This window comes from Micromys minutus (assembly GCF_963924665.1).
Source record: "Micromys minutus genome assembly, chromosome: 29".
NCBI classification, from domain to species: Eukaryota; Metazoa; Chordata; class Mammalia; order Rodentia; family Muridae; genus Micromys; species Micromys minutus.
The window spans coordinates 249,359-277,355 of NC_137964.1; the positions used below are offsets into that span (position 1 = coordinate 249,359).

Genomic DNA, 27,997 nt, shown 5'->3' on the forward strand with positions numbered 1-27,997 from the left:
TATGTGGATCCTTGAGGTCAAACTCCGGGCCTCATGCTTGCACTTTTCTGGCTGAGGAATCTCCCCAGATCTCTCTTTGTTATTATTATTTTTTATCTTCTCACAGGACTAGAAATGCCAGTGATAGAATTTGAAAGGATCTCTGTAGGAGCAGTGGAGTGCGCTTCTCAGAACGCCCCACCCCATGCCTGTTCTTGAACACAGTGACTAGGCAGGAAGCAGTCGATTTAGGACGTTTATTGTTACATTTAAATTTTTTTTTTTTTTTTTTTTTTTTTTTTTTTTTTTTTTTTTTGCAGTAATAGATGGGGCACAAACACCTCCTGCTCCTCCAACACTGCAACAAAATAGTCATGGGTAACAGTGAAATTAAAAAAGAAAAAAAAAAAAAAGCCTAAGGCCTGGGAGAAAACCGGACTACAATCTACGTGTAGAAACTTGTACATGACTCCAGCCTCGTCTTCCGACTGCACACTTCACAGATCACAGAGTAGGGGTCCTTACAGAAAGGACACAGCCAGGCTTGGCTCACCAGGGGGTGGGCCTCTGCCCATCCGCCTGCACTCTGCTCAGCAGGCTGGAGTTCACATCTTGCTACTCACATGCTGCCGGCTCTCAAAGTGATTATTACACATGGTCAGGCTGTCAGAGGGACAGTGCTCTCCCTGGCCACCCCACACCCACCTCGGTCACAGCGGCCCCAGCAGCAGCTGGGAACAGGTTGTATCTGGGGTCTCAGCACTGACAGATACATGGGGTACCTGGCAAGGGATGCTCACTGTGTGTGGACCTGAGACCCCCGCAAGGAGCCCTGAAAGGTTGCTGATCCCTGGTACTAGCCTGGCCACATGCCCTCAGCTTGTGAAGACTTGGTGAAGCGGGCAGAGAGGCTAGCGGCAGAGGCGGACGGCTGTCTCCTAGTCAGAGCACCGCAATAACCAGGGCTCCAGGAAGCGGTCCCAGCCCATCTCCTGCTTAGCATCTGCTCCAAGAATCCTATGTGTCTGGTGGCTGAAATGAGCCAAGACCAGGATGCAACGGGGATCAAGTGTCAGGAGCAGTTCAGTTGCCGACAGGGCTCTTGGACGTGTTAGTGAGCCAAAAAACACTCTGGGGAAGTTAGAAGCCACACCCCAGCTCCCAGAAAGTAATTCATGTACAGAGGGGCAGGTCTGGAATGCAGTATACTGTAAAATAGTGTGACACCTGCCAGGAGGCTGGCCAGGTCAGGCCGAGGCTAGGCAGGTTGTGCTGATGTCCCTCGCCTTCTGCACCTCAGGACCAGGGCTAGGAGAGTGCCCACCGGCTTTGTGTGCACAGCTGCTCTGAGAGCAGAGCACACTGGGTGAAGGCAATGGTGAGGGTGGTGTGCAGAGCCCAGGGCTTCTCCTTAAGGGCCAATGGCTGGGGCACCAAACAGCCAAGACGTGAAGATGCTCTAGAGAGGCCGAGCATCTCTGGCTTTCTTTCAGAGCCCATAACAGGGGACGCTATATGCCACCAACTGTCAAGTAAGGCAAACTACAAGGCCACTTGGTTGTGTGTCTTAGCCATGGGCTGTGGAGGGACGGGGGTAAGGAGCAGTGAGCACCACTATGTGTGTACAGGCTGGGCAGAGCTGCTTCCCAGACCACCTTTCCACACTGTGGCCCGCTGGGCACGGAGACACGGTGAGTGGCGCCGGGACAGTAAGGCAGGTTCACAGCTCCACCTTGTTCTCTACAGGAGGGAGTGTGGGCACTGACTTGGCTCCTTTGCTCATCCTGACATGCCTCAGAGTAGAGACTCGGAGGGTGCTGGCACAATTTTAAAGGCAGTGTGTTCACTTTGGGAGGTGGCCCTGTGGCCTGAGCTTGGATACTGAGCATAGCAGCATCGCACACCCCTCCACAGCCTGACATGAGTTAGTGTGTCTCAGTGAGAACCTGCAAGTCAGAGGGAAGAGCTGTCTGCAAGGCTGCTGGGGTTGTGTTTCTGTCATTAATGAGAGCATGTGTGTGTCTGTGCACACCTGAACCTTGGTTAAGTGTGTCAGCAAGGAAAAGTTTCTGTAGGGAGGGAGAAAGCTGTGTTCCCAGGTCTTACAGATCAACACCAGAGCGATGGCGTGGATTCAGTAGTTTCACAGTCCCCGATTCAGTAGCTATCACTGACACTCCCACGTCCTCTTGCCCGGAGCTCGCTGTGTGGATTCGAGGTGCCCACTGCAGGTCCATGCAGGCAGCAGACACTCAGGCCACGGAGGCCGTGAGAGGACGGCACAGGGGCTGTCTCTCACTGCAGCATGATGTCTTTCAGGTTCTCCTGCAGGATCGTGTCCTTCACAGCATGAAACACGAAACGGATGTTCTCGGTGTCGATGGCGGTGGTGAAGTGGTGGAACAGGGGCTTGCTGCGGTTCCTGCGCTTCCTGTCAAAGCACTGCACCAGGTAGCGCTGCACGTCCTCCAGCCGGTGCGGGTCACCCTTGAAATCTGGGAAGTGCTTCTTGATGCTCACCGACTTCACCTTCTCCACCAGGAGGTCCATCTTGTTGAGGAAGAGGATGATGGAGACGTTGAAGAAGAGCTTGTTGTTGACGATGGTCTCGAAGATGTTCATAGACTCCACCAGCCGGTTGGTGCGCCTGTCCTCCATGAGGACCTGGTCATACTCACTCGAGGACACCATGAACAGGATCGATGTGATCCCGTCAAAGCACTGGAACCACTTCTGGCGCTGCGACCTCTGGCCGCCCACATCTACCATCTTAAACGGGATTTTCTTTATCACGAAGTCATGTTCCACGATTCCCTTGGTGGCCTTTCTAGCCAGCAGGATGTCTTGCTTACTGGGGAAGTAGTTCTGGAAACCATGAGGAAAGGAGACATTTGAGAAGGAGGGAGACCAGGAAAGGGCGTGCATAGGAAGCTGGCAGAGAGGCAGCTGCAGGACAAAGATACAGGGCTTCTCTGCAGGAACATCTAACCAAAGGAAAAGCAAGCCGCACCACAGAACTTTAAATCCATCTTGCAACAAAGTAACAGGATCGAACTCCTCATTTCTTAACTAACACAAGCTCGCTGGCTGGAGACAGAATGGCTCGAACCTGCAGTTGGAAAATGTAAAATCTTGTCCAGTTTTCTTCAGTAGAAGAGATTAAAGACTTCAATTGTTTCTACAACATAAATATCATTTGTTTTCCAGCTTCCAGAGCAAGTATGCTCTAAAGCCTTCCCACTGACTAATCTAGGTTGTGTAATGTGATCGGATGTGATCTAAGTGAAGCCTATGCAGATATTTAGTGTGTTTGCCTTGGAGACTTTACTTTTTTGGTGCTGAAGATAAAACACAGAGTCTCTTGCATGCTCTCCACCGAGCCACTCCCCAACCCCCCTGGGGTTTGCAGGCAGGTGCTCTCCCACAGAGCCACTCCCCAAGGTCCTAACCATGGCAATTCTCAAGGCCCTTTAATTCTGCATTTTGAAGGCCTCAGGGATTTGTCCACTCATGTCACAGGGGACAGAAGGTATCTGTCTATCTGTCCACCACACTATGAGGTTAGAACAGTGAGATCGGGAGAGACACTCGGACGGACGAGTACTTCAATCAATAAATCAAAAGGAGGAAAAACAGCAGGCAGGAAACAATCTGCAGACAGACAGACACTGTGATGACACTACCCAGTGATGACTGGGGCTCATTAGGATGTCAGTTCAAAATGTTACAAAAGCAACAACACCACCAAGGCAAATTCACCAGGTGATGGGGAAGTCTCCAAACTGCCTGGTGCTGGGGGGCACTGGGGCTCTGCTAGTCTTTCAGGAGCACCATGGTAGTGATGAGCTTCTGGTTCTGTCAGCCATATGCACTCTCCTTACGTGTATGTTTTACTGAGACAGGTCTCCCAGGCTGGCCTCTAAGCCTCACTCCTCCTGCGAAGGCCTGCGGAGTGCTGGGCTCCCAGTGCAGCCTTGGCATATGCTAGAATTTCTCTACCACAAGTGACAGGAAAGCCTCCTTTGGCCCTAGTCAGGGCTCCCGTGTTTCTCACAGGGACTGGGGTGAATGAAGCCATTCTCACATCGGTAATTTCTTCCCTAAGCACAGGTGTGTAGAACTGAGCAGGACCATGACAGATGTCACAATTTGCAGGAGTCATGTGATGAGCTGGCTACAGTACCGCCGGAGCCCCTCCTCTGCTTTAGTTTCCATATCAGGTTTTCTAACCCTGGACTGGTAATGGAGAGGTGGGTTACTCACCAGCTGGCCAATCCGGTCTAAGTTATCCAGGAAGTACTTCACTGACTCACCCTGTGGTGAAGAAAAACAGTCACAGCTCAGGCTTGGCGAGGACACCATAGTAATGTGAAGGGACTGGGGGGGGGGGGGGGGGCAGAAGGGGGCGGGGCTGTTCTGCTGTGTAAACAGGAAAACAGAGACTAAGAAGGCAGAGACTGGCCGGTGATGCTTTATTTTCTGGTTAACTCACCCAGGAAGAGGGACTATCAATTAGGAAGTCTCCTCCGCCAGGTTGGCATACAGGCATTTTCTTGATTAATGACTGGTGTGGGGGGTGCTGGGCCCACTGTGGGTGACGCCACCCCTGGGGAGGTGGTCCTTCGGTTGTACAAAGGAGGAGAAGTGAGGCGGTGGGCAGTGCTCCTCCATGGCCTCTGCATTCGGTCCTGCCCTGCTGCTCAGGGACGGACGGTGTAAGCCAGAAAACCCTTTCCTTCCTCAAGCTGCTGTGGGTCAGAGCAGTGGAGAGCACAACAGGACAGTCCTTGTCAGTTAAAAAGAACCCCACACAGGTGTGGCAGTCACATCTTAAGGCCAGCTTTTGGGAAGCTGGGAGGATTACCAGTTCTCGGCCACCTCGGGCCAGAGTGAATACAGTCCAGGCAGGCTTACAGTGCAACACTCTAGTTTGGAGAAACCAAACAACCAAGCGAAAACAACTCCCAAACTCCACACTTTAAAAAAAGAAAGAGAAAGGGAAAAAAAAGCTGTTTGAGGCCTGAGCTGTGGCTCAGTTGCTAGTGTTTGTCCAGCACGCAGGCCGAAGCCCCCAGAGCACTACACAAATTGGCTGTGGTGTGCACACCTGTGATCCTAGCACATGAGAAGTGAGGCAGGAGGATCAGGATTCAGGGCACTCTGAGCTACAGTGAGGCCAGCCTGTGATAGGAAAGACCCTGTCTGAGAACAAGCAAACCTCAAACCCCATCATTCCCACAGCTCCAGCCCAGATTTAGATCCTCCCTGTGGTGCTTCCTGCTGCCCTCTGGTGTCTCCAGGCCACACCAGCAGCAAGGGCTGGGGCACCACTTTACCTCTGACACACATGGCCCAAGGGACTTCAGGTGCTGTCTGTAAACTAAGTCCTGAGGAGAGGAGACAAGGAAAGATGGGCAATCCAGCTTCTAGAAGCCTCTGTATGACTCATGACACAGAATGAGGAGAATTGTTGGTGATGGGTCTTTCTGTTGGACACACACTGAGCCAGTGCCCGTCCCTGTTGTGCGTCACTCATGGCCCTCCCTCTAGGCATGGTGGGTAACTGAATGCAATGGTACTCACAGGGCCAGAGAGGAGCCAGAGGCTTCTAAGCCTTGACCAATGGGAGCGACATGAAGTGCTTCCTTTATAAATCAAAGGCTGAGCTGGCAAGATAGCTCAATGGTAAGAGCACTTGCTACCAAGGCCGATATTTGATACCTGAATCCTATGAAGGCAGAAACTGAGAACCGACTCCACAAACTTGTCCTCTGACCTCTACATGTGTGTCATAGCATGAATGTGTGTATATGCATCCACACACAAAATAAATGTAACAAGAAGAGGGAGGAGGAGGAAGAAAAGGAGGAGAAGGAAGAGGAGGAGAAAAAAAGAAAAGAAGAAGTAGGAGGAGAAGGAAGAAAGCAAGTAAGCTGAAGGCTAGCAAGCAATTCCTCCAAGAATCCCAAAGAATGTAGCTCTCTAAATTCCACGAGAACCGTAGTCTCAAAGATGACAGTAGGCTGGGTTCACCTGCTGTCTTCACCGTGTACAAAGAGGGTCACACATATGTGCAACAAGATGGCATTAAAACAAAAATTATTTTCTTTGATGTGTGTATGTTGTGCATGCATGCATGTGCCTACATGCCTCTGTGTGTGTGTGTGTGTGTGTGTGTGTGTGTGTACATGCTCGAAGACAGTCTGGGGTGTCATCCTATGACACAGGGCTCCTTAGTAGTCTGGAGATATCAACTAGGTTAACTGGCCAATGAGCCCCAGAGTTCCTCCAGTCTTTGCTGCAGATGCTGGGATTAAGAACACGTACCACCACTCTCAGTTTCCTGCGTGGGTTCTGGGGCTCAAACTCAGGTTGGAGTGCTTGTGAGGCAAATACACTGCCACCCAAGCCATCTCCCAAGTGACATTATAGGTCTTGGGGAAGGATAGGCCATGACAGGGCAGCCATTATAGCTTGTGATTTTCTCACAAAAAATTGAGAACAGGGACCATCAGCCTCTAAGTGTGTTGTTTTTGTTGTTTTAGTTTTTAAACCTTTGAAATAGGAAATTATGAAGCAGCCTAGGCTATCCTGAACTAATAATCCTCTTGCCCCAGCCTTCTCTGTGCTGAGACGGCAGATGTATACACAAAGCCTAGCTCATTTGTCTGTCTCTCTGTCCCTTGTCCCAGATGGCCCAGAGGAAGAGGTGAACAGTCACTTCCTTCCTGCTGTGGAGGGAAGGTCATAGGGATAATTCAAAGGAGAGGATTTTGTTCTAGAGACAGCAGTATTGATGGTTCCCTGCATCAGCCCCCACGATAAGAAGCCAAGGCATCCCTGGTGGTTGGCAGCCAGGCTAAGGTGGGAGAGGCACCTGAGGCCCAGGACAAGCTCTCACAGCTGTGCTCCTGTGCTCCTCACACAGCTGTCCCACCATGCTTGCCAGGAAGACATTTTAAGAGACTAAGTGGGTCAGCTCCTGTGCTGACTTCCCCCTCTCCTGGTCCTGCCTCCTCCTGCAACACAAAGGCAGGAAGCTGCCTGATCACAGTGGCTCGACCATGTCATCCCAGCAGGCTGGGCAGGGGTGACAGCTCACAGCCTGGGCCACTCCTTCTTGGTTCTACTCAGAGAGTAGTATAAGCAGAAGGAAGGAGAAGTCCTTATATGGGGCTTTATGTGCATGTGTGTGTGCATGTGTACTTGTGTGTGTGTGCATGTGCATACGCCAAGTAGGCTAAAAGACAGTCTTGGGTGTCATCCTCAGGAACACCGTCCCCCTCCTCTGACCAGTGTGTCTCAATGGTCTGGAGCAGTGTATGTTTTCAAGGCTGACTAGTGTTGGACATTTCCCTGTTTGCTAGTTTAGGTGGTGGCATCAGCAGAAGAAGGGGAGTCCGACTCAGGGTTGGTGAGAACACAGAGGTGTGCGCAGGGGCTTTGGCCAGCATCAAGGGTGGTGGGTAACAAGGAAGAACTGAGAAAGGTCTTTACTGGCAGCTACAAGAAAATGGTGCCATCAGTCACACACCTAGATAAGGGCACAGAGGACACACGGAGGATGTGAGAGCACTGAGAGTCCCTGACTGTAAGCTCACATGTCCTGCCTGTGTGCTGGGCATCTGTGGCCTTCAGTTGCTACACTGGCTGTTTGCTCTCCAGCTATAGAGAGGAGTACTTTAGGGGTAAAAGAAAACGTCATGCTCCCTAGTGTGCTCTCAGCACAGCAGTCCTTCGAGCCTCAGAGGTCCTGGTTACTGCACAAAGATATACATCTTTCCCCTTAAAACCCTTTAGAGATTCTTTGTTGTTGTTTTGTGAGACAGGTCTCACCATACAGCTCTGGCGTCTGGAATTCACTCTGTAGACCAGACTGACCTTAAATTCAGAGATCTACTTGCTTCTGCCTCCTGAAGGCTGGATCAAAGGTGTGGTCACACACTTGCACACATGCATGCACGCACGCAGGGATGGGAGGAGGGTGGAGGAAGAAAGACAACATGCAGGGATAGCTCCAGGGGCTGACTAGCACCTTTATCTGCTGAGCCATTTCGTCAGCTCAGTGTACACTTTCAAGGCTGATTACTCTAGACATTTCCTACTTTGTGACCCCTTGACTGTCCGCTGTCTAGTACTGGTGTGGACTTGCCCCAAGCAGTGAGGAGAAGGACCTAACACCCACTGACAGAGCTCCTAATAAACAATCAGAAACTCTATCGCCTGCTGGGAAGTTCTAGCCTTGAAAACGGATGAGTCAGCACCTGTTCCTCAGCTCCTTCTGGAAAGCCCCTGGATTTTTTACTTCATTCCCAAATAAAGCAAAGACTTGAAACCAAAACACTCAGTATTTCATGCTTCCAGTAACCCACTGAGCTGGGCAGTGATGACTCACACTCCCAGCACTTGGGAGGCAGAGGCAGGTGGATCTCTGAATTTGAGGCCAACCTGGTCTACAGAGTGAGTTCCAGGACAGTCAAAACTACATAGAGAAACCTTGTTTCAAACACACACACACACACACACACACACACACACACACACACACACACACACACACACAAGAGAGAGAGAGAGAGAGAGAGAGAGAGAGAGAGAGAGAAATGAAAACAGAGTAAGCTCCCCACCTCCACCCCCAGCTGGGCATTGGACCTAGAGCCTCATATTTGAATGCTAGGCAAGGATCTACCACTAAGCCCCAACCAGAGCCTTCTATATTTTTCATTTTGAGATGGGCTCCAGGCAAATTACCCAGGCTAGCCTTGATCTTGCAAACATCCTGTCTCAGCTTCCAGAGTAGCTAGGATAACAGGCCTGTGCTACCAGGCTTAGCTCTGAGAACATTTTCAAAGCCAGTAATATACATATACATGCATATATACACATATGTATATAATATAGGTAATGCCCCCCCCCCCCCCGTATGGTCATCAGAGCAAAAACATCCTGACACTCTTCACAAGTGAGAGGTGATGAGCCAAAGATGTCTTGCGTGTTATTGTGGGAAGGGAATTTTGACCCTGAGGAAGTCTCAGAAACAACGAGGCTGGTGCAGGTGGCCCAGCGTGAAGGTGGCCACCATCCACTCTAAGTTCAGTGGACATCTTGCTTATCCCTGCCATTAACATAACCCATCTCAAAAAAAAATTAATGTTTGACTGACAAGTCAGGGTAATAATTTCTTTTTTGGGAAGCGTGGTGGTGGCAGGCTGGCTTCACACTCACAAAAACACATGACCACACCCAGCTAGTAACATTTCTCTTTCTCTTTTTTTTTCCTTCAGGGTCATATGTGGCTTCCAATTCACAGAGTACTGGGGTCACAAGCACGTGCCGTCATGTATTTACAGGTGCCTTACAAGTATTTATACACATAAAGTTAAAACACAGGCAGAACTAAACATAACACTAGTTATAAAAATTAGTAGATAAGCCAGGCATGGTGGTGGCACACATCTACAATGTCAGCTCTTAGAAAGACTGAGACAGGGGCATCCCAACCCAGCCTGGGATACACAGAGAGGCCCAGCTGCAAAGACAGCAATAAGCGAAACCAAGCCTCCCTAGTGCATACGCCTTGCTTCCTATGAGCCACAACCAGTCGAGGCCTTCGGCTGCCAACAACCTGCTGCAACAGGAGAGGCAGGTGCCACTGTTTTCCAGCTACAGATGCCAGAATAAGCTGGAGGTTAAGGGGCTGGCCCAGGTGCAAGCTGTATGTTTCTGCAGTTTGACAGTTAGCAATACTTAGGTGACAAACACAAGAAAGATAAAGGAGTCAGTGCTCCACTCAGGACAGAGGCTCTGCAGGCTAGAGGCTGTGGTATTTACGAGTTTAAGTCTTCACTAGTATTTTTAGTATCAGTGATGGTGCAGAACTACTTGGCTGTTTCTAAAATGTATACATGCCTTCAGGCCAAATCTTGCATTTGTCAAGGATGTGAGAGGTTTGTTTTATTATTGTTGTTGTTGTGTGTTCATGCATATGCAGGTGCATAAAGTTTAGATGAGTTGGTTCTCTCTCCTGTGAGTTCCAGATCACACTCAGATCACACAGCTTGCAGGGCAAGCTTTTTTAACCTACTTAGTCAGCTCTTCAGCTCCTATATTAACTTTTCAATATTAGGTCACCTTACTTTCCTGGAACAAGCTCAGTTTAACCGGGACTCACTGTATGTACATGTGTGTGTGTGCAGACGTGTACATTGTGTGGAAGCCAAAGAGCAACTCTGGCTATCTTCTATTGTTTCTGACCTTACTTTTTCCTTTTCTTTCTTCTTTTTTTGTTCCACATTATTTTTTAAGACAAAGTCTCTCACTGAACCTAGAGCTCACCAACTGGGCTAGACGGCTAGCAAGCTCCCTGTCTGCCCAATCCTGCCAGTGCTGGGATCTGAACTCAGGTCCCCACACTTGTGCAGCACCCCTGCACCCACCGAACCACCTCCCCAACCCCTATTCTGATTAGGCCTTTTTCTGGAATAAGGTTTTACTATACAGCCCAGGTTGGCCTGGGTCTAGTGATCCTCCTCCCTCAACTTTCTGAGTGCATGTACCACCATGCTTCGTTGAGGTTGTTTTTAACCAAAATCAAACGACTCGGGTCTACTCTGAGAAGATTTTTTTTTTTTTTTTTTTTGGCAGCACTACGCCATTCCTGTCCTCCTGCCTGAGTGGGTCCAAATACTCTTATGATTTGACCTGCAACACGGACGGTATGACCTGGCTCAGGACTGGTTCCACAGTAAATCAGGGTGACCAATCCCAGTGGGCAGTGGTGGGGAGCTCCAGATGCCCCTCCAGCATCTATTCAGACAACACTGGTGCTACCTCTTTCTGCACATGACTGTGAAGACATCTCTGATGAGCCCTGTGGAGGTGCAGTCACAAACACACCCTAAACCAGGACAGTCTGCCTGTCCTCTGTCCTGGGTCTTCCTAGCCACCCCCCCCCCCACCCTCACTTCTTTCCCCAGGCCGGTTGTGTGGAAAGCTTACTCTTTCCCTCAGGGATGCAGCAGCTGGCTCCCTCAGAACATAGTTTTCTCCTTCCTACCCCAGCACATTCTGGCCTGGACCTCAAGACTCCCCAGTTTTCTGCAGACCCTGTTGCTGCAGGCCCCATGACAGCTTGGCTCTGCTGCCTCTCCAGATCTCAGTTTCTCCCCTGATCCCTTTGCTGACTTTAGGCTGACAAGGATGAATGTTTGTTTGGGGGTGGCTGATATGACGGTAGGATTTATGACATTGCAGAAGGAAAGAAGGAAAACCTATACAAGTTTCCTCATTTTATCGGATGCCACTGAGTTCCATAGAAAGAGAAAGCTAAGAAAGGCATGCTTCCTGCAGGTCAGCCAAGGCTACTGCCATCTCCTCTAGTTAACTTATCAGCAGACGTTAATTTGTCAGGCATCCTATTTCACAAATGGCGTGCCTTTATCATGTGTATGTATTTTGCCTGCAGGTATGTATGTGCTCTGTGTATGTGCCTGGTGTCTGTGGTGGCCAGAAGATGTGCCAGATCCACTGGAACGAGACTTAAGGATGGCTGTAAGCCATCCTGTAGGTGCTGGTCATCAAACCTGAGTCCTCTGTGAGAGCAGTAAGTGTGCAAGTATACCTTCAAACCAGTCTCTCAGCTTAAAGTTCCAACTGAACGTTACTTGATTTATACCTTTTGGTTACTGGTTTCTTATTTATTTACAAACAGAGTCACATGTAGCCTCAGCTGGCCTCAAAGTTGCTTTGAAGCCTAAGCTGACCTTGAACTTCTGATGTCAGGCATGAGGATGAAATCAGGTGTCATGCTTTACCACTCTCTGCCTCACTCCTTTGGGACGGGATCTCCTATTGAGCTGAAAGCTGGTCTGGCAGTTAACAAGCCCCAGCCATCTGCCCGTCTTGGCCTGGGTAATGCTGGGGTCACAGGTATGTGCACAGGCACACCTGGCTTTTTATATGGGTGCCAGAGATGTGAACCCAGTTCCTCATGCTCGCACAGCAAGTGCTTTAGCAACTGTGCCATCTCTGTGGCTCTTCAGTTTTTTTTGTCTTTGATTTTTAAAGTCCAACAACAAGCATTTGTCACTACAGTGGGCGACTGGAAAAGAAAACAATGCTGGTAAAATGAAAAGCAATAGCTACTCAGGAGGTTGAGGTAGGAAGAACACGTGAACTAACCTGGGCCAGCAACAGCCCAAACAAATGAAAAGCTGGGGCTGCTAACAGAAGTGGTGGCCACTGCATAAGGGAGGCTGAAGTAGGAGGATCAAGACTACTCTGAGCTACACAGGGAGACTGTCTCAAAAGCCATGACTGAAAATTCAGGTTAGTGGTAGAATGCTTGTCTAGAATGCCAAGCCCTAGACCCTATTCCCTAGGGTACCAACACACACACACACACACACACACACACACACACACACACACACACACACACACGCACGCACGCCTGAACTCTTCAGGGCCTCACTATGTGCATGCCTGAGAGAACAGAAGTATGGACTACGAAAGGTGGCTGCACAGACTCTGCCTGCACATCAAGTGTAACTGTGTCTTCCACAGACTCCACTAGGCCATCTAAACAAGGGCAGTAGCTCCTCTCTGAAAAGAACAGGGACACAGAGCAGAAAGACAATGAGGGGCCAGGCATATGAAGTCCCTCCCATTTGGTGGTGGAAGCTTGCCAAAGGGAAGGGGTCACAGTATCTTCCTGACAAGGCCTTGACCCCCCCCACCTCCAGGCTGAACAAAGGGGAAAGAAAAAGGCTCAAAGCAGCTTCTGCCTGCCAGACACTGAGTCATCCCTGATGTGGGGGCAGTGGGCTCTCTGAAGCAAGGAGAGGCAAGCTCTGCCATGTAGCCCAGGCGCTGTGGCCAGCTGGGAGGCCAGGCTGAGGGCAGGGAGGCCCAGGCTCCCTTGTAGGGCCTGTCCAGGCCTCCTACTCTTCATAAAGAGCCCTTGTGCTGTGTCTCTTGTCTGATGCTCTGGCTCCTGGGCCTGTGTCCCCAGGACCACTGACTCAGCAAGCCATCCCTTCAACTAGCACTCTTGACTTGGGACAAGGAGCTGAGATCTCCTTCCTGGCTTCTGACCAGAGATAACAAACAGAAGCTGCCTTCTCCTCTCATCTCAGAGGTTCTCACTTCTTGAATGTTCTGTTGATGAGAGGGTATCAGGATTTTATGAGACCCTACCCTAACACACACACACACACACACACACACACATACACACACACACACACACACACACACACACACATACACACACACACACACACACACACACAGTGGTGTAAATAGTGGAGTTGCTGTTCCTGTGTCCCTCTTGGGATGTAGACACAGAATGACCTCATCTGACCATGAATGGCAGCACACAGTTGCCAACTTGCCACTGTGACAGCTTTACATGGCAGATGCTCAGCTCCAGCACAAGTGGCCCTCTGAGAGATGCTTCCCTTGTTTGGCTCACGATGAGTCAAGGCCTTGTCTGACACAGCAAACTCCCTTCATCCACTCCTGCTAGTGTGTGAGGCTAACACTGTGACACACCTGCCACTCACAGACCAGATCCATGTGTACCAGGAGGGGTCTGATACCAAAAGGCCCAGAGTCTAAGGCTGGCTCAAAGAAGAAGAGGAGGAAGAGGAGAAGGAATAGAAGGGGGGAGGAAGAGGAGTAGAAAGGGGGTGGAGAAAGAAAAGGAAGGGGACAGAGATGAAGATGAAGAAGAAGAAAGCAGCAGCAGCAGGCTGAGGCAAGAGGACCCTAAGCTCAAAGTCAGCCTGTGCCTCAAAATACAAAGCAAACTGAGGGTAGGATAGAGCTCAGGTGGAGCACTTGCCCAGCATGTATAAGGTCTGGATTTGACTCCCAGCACCACCCTTCCACAAAAGAAACAAAGTTCTGCTCATTTGTCACCAGCAGACAGCTTCCACACAGATCCCTGTGGAGGGAGTGCACAGGCCCAGGCAGGAAGGACTCAATGAATGAATGAATGAATAAAACTAATTACAGGAAACCAACTTGCCCAACAACCAGAGTACAAACCGTCACTAACATTTAAATTTCCTGATTATCCCTGCCTTTCCCCTTTATGGATGTGAAGCAAACACCCCACCTAGCTTTTCATCTTCTAGAACTGGTGTTAGCCAGGAATGGTAGTACACATGTGTAATCCCAGTACTTGAAGGGGGGAGGGCTGAGGCAGGGAGATCCTGAGTTGGAGGCTGGCCTGAGTGATGGAGGGACAAGTCTGAACCAAACTGAACCAATGTTCCAGCCATTCGAGAATGGAGACCTAGGGCTCCTCTGACAGTAGCACCACTAAGAAGGCTGTTCCCAGAACAGTCTGGAATGCTCAGAAGCCAATGCCAGGCCACCTCGGGGTACCTCCTTGGAGCAACATTAGGCATTTACGCAGGAATAGTGCCAGGTGAAGTGTCATCTTCCCATAGCCTGAGCAGCAGGGACTTTTTGGACAAAGAGGACATTTGAAAGGTGTCAATGACTTGTCTCTCAAAGCGACATATTTTCCACATTTTGGAGAATTTAACTTGATTTTTTTGAAAAATGTCAAAGCTTGGTAAATAGAAGTACAACACAGAGTTTGGCTTCTTGAAGCGGCTGGGGAAGATACACTATTTTATCCCATTCTACCCTAGCCGGTGAATTCCTTTTAGAAGAGAATGTTCATTAAGAAACTGGGAGGTGGGAGTGGCGGCTAGAGCACTTTACTGCTCTTACAGAGGACCAGAGTTTGGTTGTCAGCACCCATATCAGATGACTACTCATAACTGTCTGTAACTCTAGCTACAGGGAATCCAACATCCTCTCTGGCCTCTGAGGGTAGCCACAAGCAAGTGTACATGCACACACATGTGTGAGCATGCTTGCTCTCTCTCTCTCTCTCTCTCTCTCTCTCTCTCTCTCTCTCTCTCTCTCTCTCTCTGAAAAAAGTAGTTTTCAGGTTCAGTGTCTGCAATAGCAAGGATAGAAGGGACATCACCGCAGGCCTGTTTGTGGCTCATTATTCACAGCCCTCTAAATGTTTACCTAGAAAGACAAAGTCCTCCCCAGAGAGCAACCCCACCTGGACAATCAGCAAAGTTGCCATTACCAAGGGATCCCAGTTCTCAGAGAAAACAAGATAATGTTGGAGAATTATTGATCCAGCCTAAAAGAATCAAGCCCAGCCCTTAGTGAGCACTGTCCACATTTATTCCCCATTTACAAGTTTTCTAATAATATGGTCTGGTGGTTTAGGCCTGCAATCCTAGCCACTAGGAAGGCTGACACAGGGAGATCTCAAGTTCATGGCCAGCCTGGGCATCTGAGTGAGACTGTCCAAGAAGAGGGCTGGGATGGGCTCAGCTGTATTCCTGCCCAGCACAAAGACCCAGGTCCGAGCTTCAGTACAGAGCTGCTCATAGCAGCAGCATCCTTAGTAGATAAATCATTGTTCATTCATACAGTGCAATACAGCAGCAAAATAACCTGAGAGAATCTGAACCATGTTAATGCTAAGTCAAAGCAGTCATCTATGGCCTGGGATGGCTCAGCAGGGAGTGTCCTCAGAACTCGCAGAAAAGCCAGGACATGGAAGCGTGAGTCTGAAATACCAGCACTGGGAGTGGTGGTGGTTAATAGTCAGTCAGTCTGACTATTGGTGAGCTCCAGGTTTAGTGAGAGACCCTTCCTCAAAATTTAAGATAGAGAGAGCTGGAGTTGACTCAGCTGCTCAGAGCACTGGCATCTTTTGCAGAGCACTCGTGGTTCATTCCTAGCACCTATGTGGTACCTCACAGCCCTCTCTCTGCAACTCCAGTTCCTGGGGGGATCCAATGGTCTCTTCTAGCATCTTTTGGGTACCAGGTATACACACGATGCACAGATACACATGAAAGCAAAACACCCCCCCCCACACAAAAAAAAGTAAGACAGAGAAATCAGGTATAGTGACATACTCCTTTAATGTCAGCACTCAAGATGCATCTCTGTGAGTTCAAGATCAGCCTGGTCTACTTAGTGAGACCAGGGCTACATGAGACCCTGTCTCAAAACAATACAAAGCAAAGATGAAGAGCTGACAGAAGATAGTGACATTAATCTCTGGCCCCTATCTGTACATACACTGTGAGTCCTCCTCCTCCTGCCCCACAACGGCACAATGAAACAACAACAGAAAGAAGCCAGTGATTGTATGACTGCATTATAGGAAACACCCAGCCATTTGCAGGCAGAGGCTGGCTGAGGAGCTGTCTGGGCTGGGAGGGCCAGTGAGCATGGGTGGGATGGATTTCACTGGCGTGATGGAAATGTTTTAAAAATGGTTTTAGGGGGATGTTTGCACAACTTGGGGAAATTTACTGAAAAGTGCTTGAATTATACACTTCTTAAAAAAACTGGAGAGAAAGAGCAGTTTCCACAAAGCCAGCTTATTTATTTACGACAGCTCCTGCCTTGCTTGTGAGGAGGATTAATCATCTCTGTTTAATAATTCTGAGTAGCTCAGTGCGGGTTCAGGGCTAAGATCTACTTCAGAGCCTCAGCTTGCAGGGCAGGAACACTCCAATTATACAGCGTTACAGGCCCTGTGCATCTTTATTAAACCACAGCTATTGACAAAATAGGAGCAGGAAGTTAAACAGACCCCGAATGTCAAATAAAAGGAAACTAGGTAAGAGCTCTAAATGGAACTACAAGCTCCAGCAAGTTCCCTTCAAAGGTCCTCAGAGGAGAATGGCCACCTCCCCCCCCCCCCCCCCCCCCCGCCTCTAGGAAGGAAGGTGGGGGAAAGATGCAGCCTGTGCTGCTGGAAGGGGATTTCCAAAGTGGATCCCCATTCTTCCATTCCTCAAGGCAGTGAGGAAATGAAGCCTGTTCCATAGAGAACTGGCATTTTCTGTAAGAGCAGCAGGTGCTCTAAAGCACCAAGCCATCTCCCCAGCCCCACAGAATTCTTTCTTATGTAAGGTAGAGTCTTCCCCTAGATGAAGATAGAGTCAGATGTGGTGGCCAGCCTAGTCTGTAATCCCAGCACTCACTGGCCCAGCCAAACCAAATTAAAAAAAAAAAATCACTAGGGTTCAAGACCAGTCTGGGCTTTGGAGTGTGACAGTTTCTGAGACAAAATAAAAAAGTGGGAGGGAAGAAAAAAAGCAACATTTACAACATGTATCACAAGAAAGGGAAATCGGGGTAGAATTACTACAACCTTGCTGCCTGTTAGAAGTCTATCAAGATCTTAACTCGATCCTTATAGCTGTAAGGTGGGAGGCCGCAAAGTTAGGAAACACCAATGAGAAAACATGACAAGGGAAAGATGGGAGAGAGATGAAGGGGGCAGGGAGAAAGGAAGAGAGTGGCCCAGACAGCTGGTCCACGGGAGATCTCAAAACAGCCCTTGCAGCTCTTCTCCAGACCTAACATTAACTCAAAATAAAAAGCTACCCCTTCCCCCAAAACCCAACCAACCAACCAACCCACTCACCCACAGGAAATGATAATAGAGACATTTCGACTTCATGAACATCAGCATAAGAACAACCAAAAAACCACTGGACAGTGCTTTCAAGCAGGAGTCACCCTAGTTTCCAAACCAGAGAAGTAAATAGGGAACACCCAGGGACTGTACCTTCAGAGTGGCTTTCCCATCCAACCTCTGGCCCTCCCCAGCCAAGCAGGGCCTTGTCAACAAGGTCACTAGCACCTCCTAACTGATGGACAGATGAGCAGCTGACTTCAGCCCTGCTATGAAGACAACCAGAGGATGAGCACAACTTCCCCTCTGAGGCTGGCCTGCACTTTCTAGAGAGCTTAGGTCCCTGGGACTATCCTAACTCTCATGGCAGTTGACATGCTGTGTGGTTATGGCTCAAGAGCATGACTTCCACATCATTCCAATGACACTTTTCACAATTTGCTGTGCTGGGGCTCAGTGTTGACTTCAGGATGCCCTGCTGGTATCATGGCAGCAGCGTTTGGCCTTGTCTCTGTGCCACGTCTTGGGGACTTCAGAGACTATCAGCTAGCCTGGTCAAAGCCATGGCCTGCTCAATATGTTGGATTCCACTTGAGTGTGCTTGGGGTTTTCTCAGATTCTGAGCATGTGTTAGTGGGTCTTGTAGAGATTGGTTACAGCTGGACCGGTCTCAACCCTCTCCTCTTAGTTGATGAAATCCTTAGGAAGCATTAATTATGTTAAATGCCAATCTAGGCTGGGTGCACAGTGCTGAGGTAGGAGGACTGGAAAGCAATAACCAACTGTGTCACAAAGCAAATGACCTTTCTTTAAAAGAGAAGCATTTGGATCCCAGAAACCTAAGTGACTCTCTCAAACTACAGCTTCTGATACCTATAACCATTTGTGTTCAGGCTTAAGGAAAAAAAGGTTGTCCCCCACTCCCCAGGATGATGGCAAACAGTCTCAGTGTAAGATCTGCCAACTGCCTGATCGGGCAGAGAAGCCTGTGCAGACTGGTCAGTGTTCTTAGACTTCCTCCATGGGGAGGATGGAAGTAGTGAGCCAGACTGTTGAAAACCACAGGACAGAACCAGAGTGACGAAGAACTCAGTAGCTGTCACATGCAAATTTAGTTTTCAAATAAAAATTGCCCTATACTTTAGTTTTATATGCATGGGTATTTTGCCTGCACCTTTATCTGTGTACCACATGTGTGCCTGGTGCCCACTGAGGCCAGAGGCAGGCATTAGATTTCTTGGGACTGGAGTTATAGTGTTGAGAATTGAACTATGATCTTCTGGAAAAGCATCTGAACCATCTCTCCAGTCTGTCACTTAGCTTTCTAAACATGTAAAACAAGTTCCCTTCTAATCAGTTTCTTGGGTGTCTAAGTTTATTCTAGTAGACATGCCTGTTGGGATGTAGCTTTGCTACTAGAAAGCATTTTTCTCTGTAGCCCAGGCTGGCCTCAAAGTTGCAATCCTCCAAACTTTGGCCCCTTTACTGCTGGGATTATAGACACGCATGGCAGAACGCAGTCTTCTATTTTATAGCCTTAATCTGCCTGAAATCTCACAAAGACTGGACTGAAATGAGACAAGGGTCAGCTTGAGCTGCTCTGGGAGACAGAAAAGTAAGTGATGGGGCCTGAAGACATTTTGGATAAAGATCAGTAAGGAGAGACAGAGGTGGGACTCGATGTGAGCATCAAGGCTGGAGGCCCCACTGTGACTCGTGTCCATAATTCTAGCACTCTGGAGACAGAGGCAAGATCACGAGTCCAAGGCCAATACCATGAAACTCTGCTCAAAAGGGAGACATGGTTTAGGGGATTGATTTCCATCCTTTTGAGTCATGAAAGCCTACGATCCCGATCCCTGTGCCCAGTGTCTTAGCTGGTAGTTGGAGGCCTCTGCTAGCTCTATCAATAAACATAGCAGAGAAACAGAACTGCCTGGTCTTTGTGCATCTGAAGAAGCCTGGGTACCAACTGTTGGATAAGTTAGATCACTTGTTCTAAGTGGTGGGCTTTCCTACCGTGATGCCTGGGAACTATGGTAGGCATGGTGGAGACGGCAGGGTGTTCGAGATGCCCGAGGAGCGTCCTACAGATAAGCTGAGTCCTAACTCAGCCCCCAGACTTGATCCAGGGGTGAAGGGCCCAGACTGCACTCTGAGAAGATTCGGACAACTAGCATGGCAACATATTCTCTGCCAGCAAGAGAGACAAACGCAGTGGTGGTGGCGCAGTCCTTATGGGGGACACGGACTGGAATGTGAGCTGGACAGTACAAATGGGTCTCCACAGGCATGGGCACTGACTCTGCACAGGACTTGCTCATGTTCATGGTGCCAGAAAAGAAAAAAAAAAAAAGGAAGGTGCTGGTGTGGGGAGGGTGGCTAGGGAGATGTCTCAGTAGGCAAAGTGTTTCTATGCAAAAACACCTGGACTCTGTAAAGAGTTGCCATCACTGGTAAGCTCAGCCCTGGAAGGTAGAGACAGGCAGATCCCAGAGACTGGCTAGCTTGATAGTCTAACCCAAACGCAGTGAGACCTTGTTTTAAAAAACAAGGTGGAGAGTAGAATTGGTGGGGGTAAAAGTCCAAGTCTAATGAGCTGAGTTTGATTGCCTAAACTCACAGCAGAGAGAACTGACTCCTCAGAGTTGTCCTCTGTCCTTCACAAGTGCACGGTGGCATGTGTGTTCCTTGCTGGCCCAATGACGAGATTCTGAGTTGGCATTAGTATGATATATTAGTATGATATCTGATCTGACCGATTTTATGGTAGACAGTGATATCCAGTGGCACTCAACAGGCCCCAACAGCAGAGGTGTGCACACCTTGACCTGTACTTTGTAAGACTGTTCAGCTAGGAAGAGTTGGTGTCAAGCGACTGCAGAAATAGAAAAGCACATTACACTACAATTTAAAACAAAGACAAAAGGCACCACGAGCAGGTAAGTCAAGCATCTCCCTGTTCTAAGGATGGCCACCTGGACCAGGGCAGCAGACCTTGCTTTTCTGGAGTGATTATTACCCAGGCTTTATTAAGGACAGTGTTCCCTTTCTCACTTCTTTGGAGAATCTTTAACCTCCTTGAAAGGATAAAGCCCCACTTCCTCCTGTGATCTGACCTACAGTTTCCCTCGCATGGAGCTGTGAGGAATACGGGCTGCTGCAGGCTCCACTGTACGTTCAACTCCAACACTCTCTGGGAAGCCTTCCTTCCAGAATTCATCTCCCAGGCTGGAGCACAATGGGAAATCTGAAGGAGGGATTCCAAGGAGGTGCTGGACATGTCTATACATCTCCCAGAATTTACCTTAAAGAGACCGCTGCCCCACACAGCCAGGCCCATGGTGGCTTCAATGATGGGCACAGACTTGGAGGGCACAGGCTTACTTCCTACCTGCGGAACTGGGCAAATGGAGGTGGGACTTCCACACAGCACGTTACAGCTAGTCAAAGGGAGCTAAACCCAAAGCCTACTTTTGTAAATGCTACATGGACTTCATAAAACATGTTTCTGCAGGGTCTGATTTTTACAGTCCATCCTAAAATGTCTCATGGCTTTTATGATTAAAAAAATAATATGCTTTGAGCATAATTAAAAATAAAAATAATTCAGGGACTGATGAGAAGGCTGAGTGAGTAAAGTACTTGCCATCGAGCCAGATGGCCTGGGTTTGAATTCCCAGACCAACAGCAGGAGAGAACTGATTCCCAATTATCTTCTGAGCTCCACATGCCTTTCTCAGCATATGAACACGTACACAGGAACAATAAAGAAATAAAACAGAACTAATTTAGAGCTGGGTACGGCAGTGCACGTGTGCATTCCCTATTCCCTTAGGGGCTAAGGCAGGAAGATCATTTGAGCCCCTGAGAACTGGAGATGAGCCCAGGCAACTCTTTTTCTGCGACAACAGTCAGGTTTTATGGCTGCGGCATACACAACGAGATGGGAGCAGAGGCAGTCCAGCCACACCAGGCTGTGCTTGTCAGTTGTCGGGGACAGGAAAGACAGATGTGTTCTGCTTCCTGCCACATTAGCACCCACTGCCCGCTGCTCTTCTGCCCTTCACAGTGCTCGAGCACTCAGAGCTCTAATCTGGCTAACCAGATCCTCGGAAGTGTTTGGGTTACCTCCTTTCTGTTTGCTTTCCCTTTATAAACAACACAACTCATCTCCTTACAAATCCACTTTGCATATTCAGCTCATCACTTTCCTTTTTAGTTCTTAACATTGGGAATCATGACAGACAGAGAAAGTAAATAGAAGATACTAATACACCAGATACAACAGAACTCACGGGGCCAGGGGACGTGGTGCACCCTTTAATCCCAGCATTCCAGAGGAACAGGCATGCGAGTGTCTGAGTTCCAGGCCAGCCAGGGCTACAGAGTGAGAACCTGTCTAAACAAGCTACAAAGTGGGACATGACTTGAACCCCAGATGTGGCCTCATAAAATCCTCACTTTAAAAGGTAACCTGTGTCAACACTAGGAATCTTTCTTTTTACTTCTGTGTAGCTGTGTGTGTGTGCGCGCGCGCAGAAGCTAATGGTGCTCCACGTGCTCCAGTCATCCATTCACGTAGGCCGGCAAGTCCCAGAGACACTGTCTCTATCTCTATAGGAAGCTTACAGGCGTTTGTTGCTGTTCAGACATCTCTTCGTTTTTGTCTCTGTATGCCTTTAATCAAGCCTCATTACGCACTGCTCCACAGTGCGGTCAATTTGTACCATCTGACCTTTAGACTGGAGCTCAGGTGGGCAGAGTGTCTGTGTGGTAAGCCCTGAGTCCATACCCAACACAAATGGTTGTGGTGGAGTACACCTGAAATACCAGCATTTAGGCAGGAGGACCAGGAACTTAAGGCCAGCATGGGCACATTAGACTGTCTAAAAAAGAAAAGAAAAGAAGGAAGAAAAAGAAAGAAAAATGAGAGATGCTGTGGGAAATTCATACGATAGCATGAACGTAAGTATCGGAATCGTCTGTGGGACTCTGGCAGTGAGTTCGCCATCATGATGAATTCTAAGAACATCGGGGCATCTGTGACTATTTAGCAACACCGCTGTACACCTTCTCTTATACTTTTCTATACTTTGTGCACACACCCTCACTTCAGAAACACAACCTGTCTTGTAGACTGGGGTGCACCAGTGTGGAGAGCTGCAGGATGCCATGCCCTACTGCACTTTAGAATCCTCAGATGTCTTGGTGCCTGCAGTCCTGGCAGGCGCCTGTTTGAGGCTTTACCTAGTTTTCCTACGGAGCTGCCTGTTTCTTGATGATACAGTGTGGAAGTTCCTAAAATGGCCTAGGCACTTGCACCTGAGCTCACAATTGTAGACAATCTCACTTCCATGGCTGCGGTGCCTCTGAAGGCTGAGAGGGCTTAGTTTAATGGTACGTACCTTACTAATCTTTCCTTCTTGAGTTCGCATGTTTGTTGTTGCTTTCAGACAGGGTCTCAGATAGCCTAGGCTGGTCTCAAACTTCACATTCAGGTTAGGCTGGTCTTGAGTTCCTGATCCTGCTATGTCTACCTCCCAAGTGTTAGAATAAAAAGTGTGCAATTCTTTGCCTGCCTAGACGTGTCTTTTAAAATTCTCCTGGGGCCAGATGTTATCCCACACATCTGCATTCCCAGCACCCAGAAGATGTCCATGAGCTACAGGTTAGCCTGGGCTACTGAGCAAGAGCTTATCTTAAAATGAGGGCAGAGGCAGAGGTTTGTGTGTGTGTGTGTGTGTGTGTGAGACACAGAGAGAGAGACAGACAGACAGAGACAGAGAGGGAGAGACAGAGACAGAGAACGAACAGAAAGAGTGAGCTGAGTTTAGGAAGATCCTCTGGCAAGGCTTGCCTCTGCTCTTTCTGTGCTAGTCTGTGGTCTTCTTGGAGCTGGGTGCCGCTGTGAGTTCACAGAGACCACAATGTTCTGCCCATCTCCATCTCCATCAGCACCCCTGCTGCCCTGATTAGTAAAGATATTTTAAAACACATCTTTATATCTGGTCAACAAAAATCTTTGATAAAGAACCACTTATTCTAGACTTTGTGGGCTACAAACTTTTTTATTTTTATTTTTTAAGCAGGGGTGGTGAACATACTAAAATGACATTATCCTGCAGGCTGTAGTTTGCTGATCCCTGTGACTGGTCCATCCTTGTGTGTCTGTGATGTTAAGAACAGAATTCAGATGCTAGGCAGGGGCTCTACTACTGAGGTATGCTATCACTGCACCGCAATTCTGCCTCTCATTTTAGCCTTCTTAATGAATAACTTGCTGGGTGTAGTGTTCTTTTCCATAATTCCTGCACTGAGGAAGCAGAGGCAGGTGGACCCTGTTTCAACAACTCCTCCCAAACAATAAATAAGTAAACAAGAACAGCAGCAACAACAAAACCCCTGACATCACTATCCTCTAAGGAAACTAAATGGAAGCCATAATAAGAGGAAACTAAAGTTGGAGACTCACTTGAACATTTCAAAACTCCAAACTCACTACACAGCCTTGATCCCAAGTGTGGATCTCCAAAAGATGGGTGCACAGGCCAGTGAGCAGAACCGAGTGTCTCAAAACAAGTCTAAGCTTCTGGGGCTGCTTTTCAACAAGAGTGCCATGGCCCTTCAATGGAAGAAACACAGCTGTCAACACCCTCTGTTGATACTCACAGTCCACACACACAGAACAATGAGCTTGGGCCTCGCTGCACACAAAACCAACACAAATGCGTCAATATCCTACAACAGGATAACCCAGCTCTAAGAAGAAAGCCTTGGATTTGGCAAGGACACCAAGATGAAGGACAAAAGAAATAACAGATAAGCCATTATCACTGTTCCCGAGGCCTCAGACGTCATTATGGAATCTCTTTCCTCTACAGATCCTTTCTGAGTTCTTTCCTGAAGTCTGCTATTGGCCAGGCTCCTGATGTAGTCTGAGACAATCTTCAGTCTCGGAACAGGCCGGAAGTCTCTCTCAGACTCACCTGGAGGTATGATTCCTTGAAGCTCTCGACAAGTGTCAGCCTGTCACCTTAAGTTATAGCTGCCCCAACACTTTTTAAATGTCACTTTCAATACTGCTCAGTTTTAATCCCAGCACTTAAGAGGCAGAGGCAGGTACAGCTCTTGAGTTTAAGGCCAGTTAAGACTACATATTGAGATTCTGCCTAAAAACAAAAAAGCACTCAGTCCCCTCTAAAGTTGTTTGTTATCAGTCCTGTAATCACCATGCCCAGGAGTGGCATCTATTCAGTGCATGTTTCTGGCACCCAAGACTTCATGTCTCTGTGAGCTGGTCTTGGCTCATTACAGGGGAGTCTCTGGTGAGATCCCTAGTGCTGACAATCTGAAATTGCCATTCCCCACACTAGAGCCATGGTCTTGACCTTGTAATCGTCCTGCTTCAGTGTCCCAGGTGTCAGCAGACATGTACCACCATACCTATCAATTCCCTTTCAAGACTCTAGCTTAGAGGGTGATTCAGACTCTAAACATCTCAAGAAGAGCAGTTAGCTGCCAGGGACTACCACCTCCTAGGCTCTCATCTCTCAATTCCTTAGCACTTAGAATTTCATAAAATGATTTACTGATTTATTTAACGTATATTTATTTAATGTATGTGTCTGGAGGTCAGAGGGCAACTTTTGGGAGTTGGTTCTACCACATTTCCCAGGGGATCAAACTCAGGGTCTCAGGCTTGATGAAAGTACCTTCACCTACTGAGCCATCTTGCTGGCCCTCATAAAATTAGTTTCAATCTTCTGTCTAGCAATAAAAATTATCCTAAGGTCTTTGGATAATTATCTCATTCTAAGCCTGAAACCTTAGAATGATCATTTTAGGATAAATCTCTTGGGTGAGGTATAGGCACAGAGCAGAACATGCTGTTTTACTATAAGCAGAGAAGGATACCACTCTATACGCCCATCACTTGTGTAGGACAGTGGCCATTCCCTGCAAACCCCGTCAGCCCTCAGCTGTATTGTATAAGTTTACTAGGGCTGGGGCTGGTGGTCAGTGGCAGAGCCTGGCACACCTTCCCCAACACTACAATAAAAAGTTACACTACCAATATAATTGAAAATCAATTTAAAAACTATTTTGTGCATGTGTATGGGCATGCACATGCTATGGTATGAATGTAGATGTCAAGGGACAACTTATGAGAGTTGGTTCTCTCTTTCTCCCATGTGGATCCCAGGGGATCAACTCAGGTTGTCAAACTTAGCAGGAAGCACCTTTACCTGCTGAGGCATCTTGCTTGGCTCTCTGGCTGTAAGTTTTTTTTTTTTTTTTTTTACTATTGCTTTATTTTCTATTTTTAGACCTTATAGGAAATAAGGTTGGGAACTTTATTTCTTCTTTGCCTATTTTATATGGGGTGAAGGGGACAGACACTAGATTCTGCTGTCTGTGTCTTCAAGGTGCTGGAATGGCAGACATGTCAATGTGCTATAATGTCAGGCCCCAAAGTACCTTTTGTGTGTTGCATGGTGCATGCAGGCATGTAACAGGATGCACACCAAGTATGTGTCTACTCAGTGGCCAAAGCAGGAGGCTGGGCATCCTCTTCATTGTTTTCATCCAGTTGCCTAGAGACAGGGTCTCTCACCAAACTGGAAACTTGCTGGCTGACTGCTTCTTAGGACCTGCTTGTCTCTGTGCCCTAATACTGGGGTTAGAGGCATGCAAGGCCATGTCTGGCTTTCATGAAGTCCCGGGGTTCTGAATTCAGGTCTTCATACTTAGAGTGAACATGTGTTCACTGAGCCACCTCTCCAGCCCCACAAGGCACCTTTTGTGTATTACATTTCCCTGAATTGAGCATCTGTTAGTTTTCTTCATGCTGACTTACACCATATAAAAGCCGAGACTGTTCCCATCTACCCCATTACTCATTCTCCTTGAGATTTCTGTTCTCGCTGTGCACACTCTACGTCTACACTGTATCGTGAGCTGACGAACCCTTCAGAGGTAAAGACTCTGACGGCATATTCCACAAGGATCTGTGGTGAAGCACGAGACATGTGTATCCTTCCCACAGTGGTGGGTTTCTAAAAGTTTCCACACTTGTGCTATCTGTGGTCAACGAAATGCAGGGAACCATGTGCACCAGAGCAGGTAGCAGGTTCTTAGCAGCTTGAGACCCAAGAACTCATAACCCAGCTTTCTGCAGCCTTGTCCCCAGGAAGAGCCACCTCAGAGAAAAGCTGCAAGTCCTATCCTGCTAGTGTAAGCTGAAGCCACCAGTGTTTCCATTTCCCATTCCCTGTGACAGGACATTAGAAGGCTGTGTCCTTCCAGGACTGAGATGTTCTGCAAATGCAGGACTAAGTCAGTGAGCTTTTAAAGTCCCAACAATGTGTTCTAGAACAATATATTTTAGAAAGCCAATCTTCTGAGCTGGGTGTGGTGACATACCTGTAATCTTCCATTTAGGAATGGCTACCACAGATGGGCTAGGGCCTTCTCATTGCCTTCACCTCCTCTTACCCAGGTGACTCCCCCCTCATTTTATTTAACCTGGACACCCTCTGCTACAGCCAAGTCTTTCCAGGGCCTTTGTGTATTGCCACAACAGCTGCCTGCCGCCTTGACACCTTTCACTACACCACCTGAGGTTCTATCTTACCTGTCTGCTTCCCTGCTGCTCTCTGCACACCTCTACCCCTGACCACCCCTGAATGTCACAACCCCTTCATCTTTCTGGGAAGCTGTTCTAGTTAGGGTTAGGGCAAGGTCAGAGGCTGGGGCACCATGGCTCCAGTGCTGTCAGATCCCTGACTGGGTCAGCCAGTGGGCAGGAACAGAGGCTAGGCGAATGCTCAGTGATTTATAGAGTAGTAAGCACATAGTCCCATGGCTGCACCAAACCAGAGTAGGACAGTCTATTTACTGTCTCTTCCTGCGGACGACAGTCAGATTCTCTAAGAGATGGGTCTTGGCTGCTACAATTCCCAACCCTCCTAAGAACACTAGATCCTCAGTGGCTCATCTTGGAGCATCAATGGGATGACTGAAAGAGATGGACAAGATTTCAAGTCACCTGTGCTGAGCTCCATCAGCCTTCAACCTACTTCACAGGCTGCGCTAGACACAGAGATAGTAGAATAACTCAGCAGAGTCCAACTGTGTTCTCTGTAGTTTGGGCTCAGCAAGTCACACTGACTTCCCAGGCCTCAGATTAGATATGAAAGGCCCCAAAGGGACAATGGCTGACGTTACCAGGCACCTTCTCCATTGTAGTCTGCCTTGGTGACAATTTGCCAACTGAGGTCAACTGCATTGCCAGTGGGTCCAGATGATGTGACTTTTCAAGGGCTCTTGTTGGATAGGGCTTCTGGGAAGTCACCAGGAGAGCAGATGGTAGATGCCTGTCCTTTTCTCATTCTGTCTGTCTGGAGTACAGTGTCATGGTTATGCCTTAAAGCAGGATTCTGAGATTTTTATTATAATAGGGAGAAGATATTAAAGCTCAAGTCAAGTTTTTGAGGACAGCAACCAGCTTGAATAACGAGTACTGGCCCC

The 27,997-nt window shown here is 48.3% G+C and overlaps 1 protein-coding gene across 1 annotated transcript in view; it reads right to left on the bottom strand.

The window, feature by feature from the left end:
• Window positions 1-313: 313 nt before the first annotated feature.
• GNA12 (G protein subunit alpha 12) overlaps window positions 314-27,997 on the bottom strand; it is a 75,794-nt gene continuing 48,110 nt past the window's right edge. The window contains exons 3-4 of the mRNA XM_080940663.1: window positions 4,243-4,293; window positions 314-2,844 (exon numbers count right to left, since the gene is read on the bottom strand). Of these exons, the coding sequence (XP_080796789.1) occupies window positions 2,275-2,844; window positions 4,243-4,293 (621 nt within the window). The 3' untranslated portion in view covers window positions 314-2,274. The remainder of the gene's footprint in view (window positions 2,845-4,242; window positions 4,294-27,997) is intronic.